The following is a 5061-nucleotide window of genomic DNA, read 5'->3' on the forward strand; positions in this document are numbered from 1 at the left end:
TTCCCCTTGCTCCTTGGACGTCCTTGGCAGAAAAAGAACAAGATAAACATTGAAGAAAGGGATAATGAAGAAACGTACATTGTATTTAAATATCCACACCTTGGAACGGAGCTAGAGGTGCGAGTATCACCCGAATCTGATGACCCGGCCCGAGTTATGCCGGCCCAAATCGGAGATACCGGCTCCCGAGCGAGCCGGAGCGAGACGCACGAGTCCGGGCGTTCCCGGTGGCGTGGAAGTGATCACGTGCCGCGCGTGTTGAGCGCTCGCACGACGCCACTTCCGCTTATGTCAGCGCCAGCCACGGAAAGCGAGGAGTCCGCAACCGCCCCCTCTGCTTGGTCCCACATCGCCGCCGCCGACGCCGCCGCCGCCGCTTTCGACTACCGACTCGCCAACCGCCAACACGACACCGACTCCGATACCACCCCGAGCACGCCCGACACTGCCGAACGGGAAGCATTCGAGCGCGCAATCGCGCGCGCTGTTGGCCCACTATCATCGACGACTATTGCTGCCGCCAATGGCTATCGGCCCCTCATCCGCCGGCGGAGTCTCGACCCTGACAATGTCGAAGAAGTGCCAGAGACCCCCGAGGTAACGGAACGCGAAGCACCCAGGCACACGACGGGGTACGCCGTCAGCCCGCCGTTGACGAATACAGCTCCCTCAACGCCCACTACTTCAAGTATCGAGGCACCGCGTTCACCATCCATACACGGTGAGCGACCCTTCCACTACATACTGCTGAATATGCGCAATAGGGAGGACACACGCTTGTATGCGCGACCGATCGGAGCGGGATTATGGTATCGACTGGAGGCTTCCGAGGACGAGAGTGAGGAAGATCGGGCGAGATCGGTAAGAGATCTAGTAACTTGGTTTGATACGACTTTTATCCTATCGACTAACGAGCGGCGTCGCGTAGTGATCGGGCTAGGCCCAGTCGAACATGACAACGAAGTCTTCGACTCACCTCCTCCACCTCCTACGCCGGCACCAGGAACCTACCGTCTCGCACATTACTCAGAAGATGACGCGAGCAATGCGTCCGCGTCAGAAGACGACGAGATACACAAACTACGAACCGACGACCAGGTGGGTGTCATTAGTCTAGTATCACCATCGTCGTCGTTGCCAAGTCCAACTGCGCTAGACTACCGCCGAGAAGACGATGCCTTAGCCCAGCCACTATCGGAGGATAAGCTAGGGCACGAAGAGTCCACTACAGACGACCGAAGTAGCGCCGCAATCAGCACAGACGCTCTGTTGCCATCACCACCGATACCATCGTCAACGTTACCATCCGCGATAGGAGCTCGGGCCCGCACTACCGAGCAACAATGCAAGACTACAGACGCATTCGGCCAAACCACAGGTACGTGGTCGCCGACGCCGTTGCTCTCGACGCAACTCACGTCATCACAAGTTGTTGGACTACCAGTACAATACGCCACGGAAACATCGACGAGGTCGGTCGATGTCGCAAGTGCAACAGCTCAGCAAGAAGCCCCAATGTTATGTGTGACTGAGACACGACGATCTATGCTAACAACGACTACGCCCCAGACAGACAACGAAGTCAACCGACAGCAGTATCACCTGGTAAGCGTGCCAGGCTCAAGTGAGGCGACAACGCTTGACGAAACTCTTCCGTCACCCAGACAACATGCCCATAGCCCAGAAGACGGCCGACCGTCGCATCCACCAACGTACGCTAGACCAGCCATGTCGACACTTTCGCTCCCGAACTGGCCGCCTGACGAGCGCGGATCGGTCCTCCGTGACATTGTTATCACTTTCCTCAATATCGAACATCCCCGCGTCTGGACGCGGCGTCGAGCTGACTTGCCAGGTTGGCAAGAGATGCAAGACCTTCTCAGGACGACTACGGCAGTACCCCCGGCGTTTGAAGTAAGTCATGTCTTTGGGATGTTCGAAGCCCCTATCGAGATTCACGAGAATCTACAGGTGCGTATGCATATCGCCATATCGTTAGCCGAAGAAGACGACTCAGACTCTGAGCTGAGTATTGAACACACGGACTCAGACACGCAGAGCAGTGACGCACTCTCCAGTAGGAACCCGGAAGGACCAATGAACGGGTCAGAAACCCGGTCGAGCACAACTATCAAAACCAGGGAGGCCGAAGAGAACTTCGCTTACGCTCGAGGGGCTTGGGAGGCTTCACCGCCGGAGTTCGACGGCGACGTCTATGGTGAGCAAGTACCCCGCGTACTCGGGCTTCGGAGTGATGACTATGTCCAACAGAATTGTGCAATGTCACCCACGATTTTCGGCAACAATACACAAACGGCAACTATCGCCAAACTACCGCACAAGTACGGCGTCTGGGCGGAGGGTCCATCGCATCCCCTGGGGCCCACGACATTCATTGGACGAAAGGATATCCGATTACCGGAGGATGCGAAGAGTGCCCTCGTCGACGACCACCCTGCTGTAACGTATATAAGAAGCACCATTGACCTCGACTCGTCAGAAACTATCTACTTGCGAATCTCTCGAGCCCCCATTCAACCTCCACACTACAACAACCATTCGACCTCTTTGCTCACCATGTCCGACAACTACGACGCCGCCCCGTGCCCGATCGTCTTCGGGGAGGGCTTGCCACTGACGTTCAACTTCGACTTCCCCCTCAACGACCCAGCCGCCGCTGTGCGGCGCGCTACGCCTGATGTCCCGCCAGGTCTTGCACCTCACCATGCAGACATTCCAGGGCTTCTACTCTCGCTCCAGGATTTCCCCGGTCAGAACGAGCAGACGAATGTCGATGATGTCAACGCCACGATGGAGGAGCATGCCTACTTGATCAGAGAGGAAGCTCCGCTCGTCGTCACCATACCCGAGGCTCCAGGAAGTGCGATAGCCCTCGCGGACGACATCCCTCGCGTGAACGCACTCGTCGCCGCTCCTGTGCACCGAGATTACCTTCCTCAGTCGCCTGTACTTCCGAACGCGCCCCTCACTATGCGCAACATCGCGGATCAGCTCGGTAAGCGCCCGTCGTTGTATACACGGCGACAGAGTCGAAAACTTACGCCACCAATAGAACGCTTGCGCATCGAGGAAGCTCGACTTCAGCTCCCCGACGGGACTCGTCCACCGACGCCGTATGCGGTCGGCTTCCATATCAACGAGCTAGCTCAGACGCCGGCGCTGAACTCGTGGCCCGCGTTTCTCCGAGAGGCCCTCGAGCACAAGCTGCCGTGGTATCATAACGGCGGCTATCTCGTCCCTCGCGGCGAGGATCCGCAGAGCTCTGACCGAATCAAAGTTCCTATCCGCGCCGCATCGCCGCCTGGCTACCCGCATATGATACATGACTTAGCTTATGCCGACCCCACTATCTTCCGATCTTTGTCCGCGCCGCCGACGCCCAACGGCGCCGCCCGCTCTTGTACTTATACAATCGAACTCACGTCCACCCGACCGCCCGTGCACCCTCGCGATTTCATCACCGTTTCTCACTCTCCCCTTCCATCGCCTCCGCTTCCGCCGGAGGGAGCTCCAGCTATGCAACGTGAAGATACGCCGCCGAAGGTCTACATCTCCGGCGGTCTCTGGGCTTACATGCTTGAAGAGCTCGACAGACAGGGCCGCCGCTACATCCCCCTCGAACGCGAAGCCGAAGTCCGGGTCCCAGGCCTGGTGAACATTACTATGTCGTCTTCTCGCACCGGCGCAGGCGAGCAGCCCCCGTGCGTGTACCGCAGGCTTAATACACTCAATACTCACGCGAATAACGATGACAGGCCCGCCGATCGACCGGCATCCGCCCCGCTTTTCCTACCGTCACCACCCGGCACCTACGATTCCGACAGTGACTGCCACGAGTTGATGGACATGTCAGACTCATCTTCCGACTCGGACGGATCTGCGGAAGGCGCACGCTCCGACATACGGCAGGACTTGATCTATCTGAAGCGAGTCGGCGACTTCACGGCTCGCTCCGTTCGCCAGGTCCATGTCACCAACGCCAAAATGTATCAGCTCGTGCGGAGCCGGCTCGAGGAACTAGACGAGGCCATGTCGAGGCTCGTCGAGCAGGTAGGGGTCCATATGACCAAAACCTCCGAACTGACACACGGCACGTTCCGCCGTCTGCGCGATATCAAAGACGGGGTCGCCAGCGCGCACGCGGATGCGCACACTGCTCGCGACATCCTCGAGTCGTGGACGCGGGATGACCTTTATGACCGTAAGATTCCGCTATCGACTCCGCCGGATTTAGGACTTACACCCGAATTGCAGGGGACACGGATGTCGACATCGCGGCCGAAGAACGCGAGGCTCTCGAAGAATGGCTCGGAAACCGCAGCGAAGAATGAAGGACTCTTACCGCTAGTCCTCGGAGGTATGCAGTATAGTAAGATAGTTGACCGTTATCAGGCTCGTGTCATTGACAAGTATGCAACTCAGTCTGAAGTAAGTAGTTCCGTAGTATACTGAAATCCTGTTGTCTGCGAACCATGTACCTCTCATCAATACAAACTTGTGATACCTAATGACTCGAGTACTTTGGGCTTGAGTATTAACACAAGAATGCGAGAGGTGCAGCCAATTCAAGGACTTAGGATAAGTAACAAACTCGGGACTACCTCTTCTAAAGGACTTGTGACAATGCGCGAGTGGACGTCAACTCGAGAAGTGCCACCCACCACCCCTACGCGTCCAGACACGAGTACTTTGGTACCAGACCATACCTTATTAAGACACAGCCACACAGTCGAAGCCGGCAACTATGAAGACGAAGACGAGTGGATGACAGCCGTATGGGTCGGAGACCCATCTCAAGTAGACTTTACAGAATGGGGTGGTGGTAGCGTTCCCGCATTCAGCCTTTTGGACGCAGATCAGGCACCGCCCAGATACGTCAATAACATTCAATCAGCGTCAAACCCGGAGAACAACCTGTCGGAACATAACTACGTCCCACCACAAATAAGCGAAAATTGGACACACCCTGCGGCAGTGTTCGGAGCTTATAAACGAGTTGATCGTAAGGTAAGCCAGTGCCTGGCATCTATCCAGAAGATG

The 5061-nt window shown here is 56.8% G+C and overlaps 1 protein-coding gene across 1 annotated transcript; it reads left to right on the forward strand.

Moving 5' to 3' along the window:
* Window positions 1–288: 288 nt before the first annotated feature.
* Window positions 289–4352, forward strand: PUNSTDRAFT_139576 (uncharacterized protein; the record flags this gene model as incomplete). The annotated part of the gene is made up of 11 exons (XM_007389301.1): window positions 289–632; window positions 665–721; window positions 765–838; window positions 929–1378; window positions 1430–1472; window positions 1570–1605; window positions 1680–1914; window positions 1972–3016; window positions 3074–3722; window positions 3777–4222; window positions 4276–4352. The coding sequence occupies 11 exons, from the start codon at window positions 289–291 to the stop codon at window positions 4350–4352; spliced, it is 3456 nt and encodes a 1151-aa protein (XP_007389363.1).
* Between the last annotated feature and the right edge of the window lie 709 nt (window positions 4353–5061).

The sequence above is a fragment of the Punctularia strigosozonata genome (assembly GCF_000264995.1).
Source record: "Punctularia strigosozonata HHB-11173 SS5 unplaced genomic scaffold PUNSTscaffold_37, whole genome shotgun sequence".
Lineage (NCBI taxonomy): Eukaryota > Fungi > Basidiomycota > Agaricomycetes > Corticiales > Punctulariaceae > Punctularia > Punctularia strigosozonata.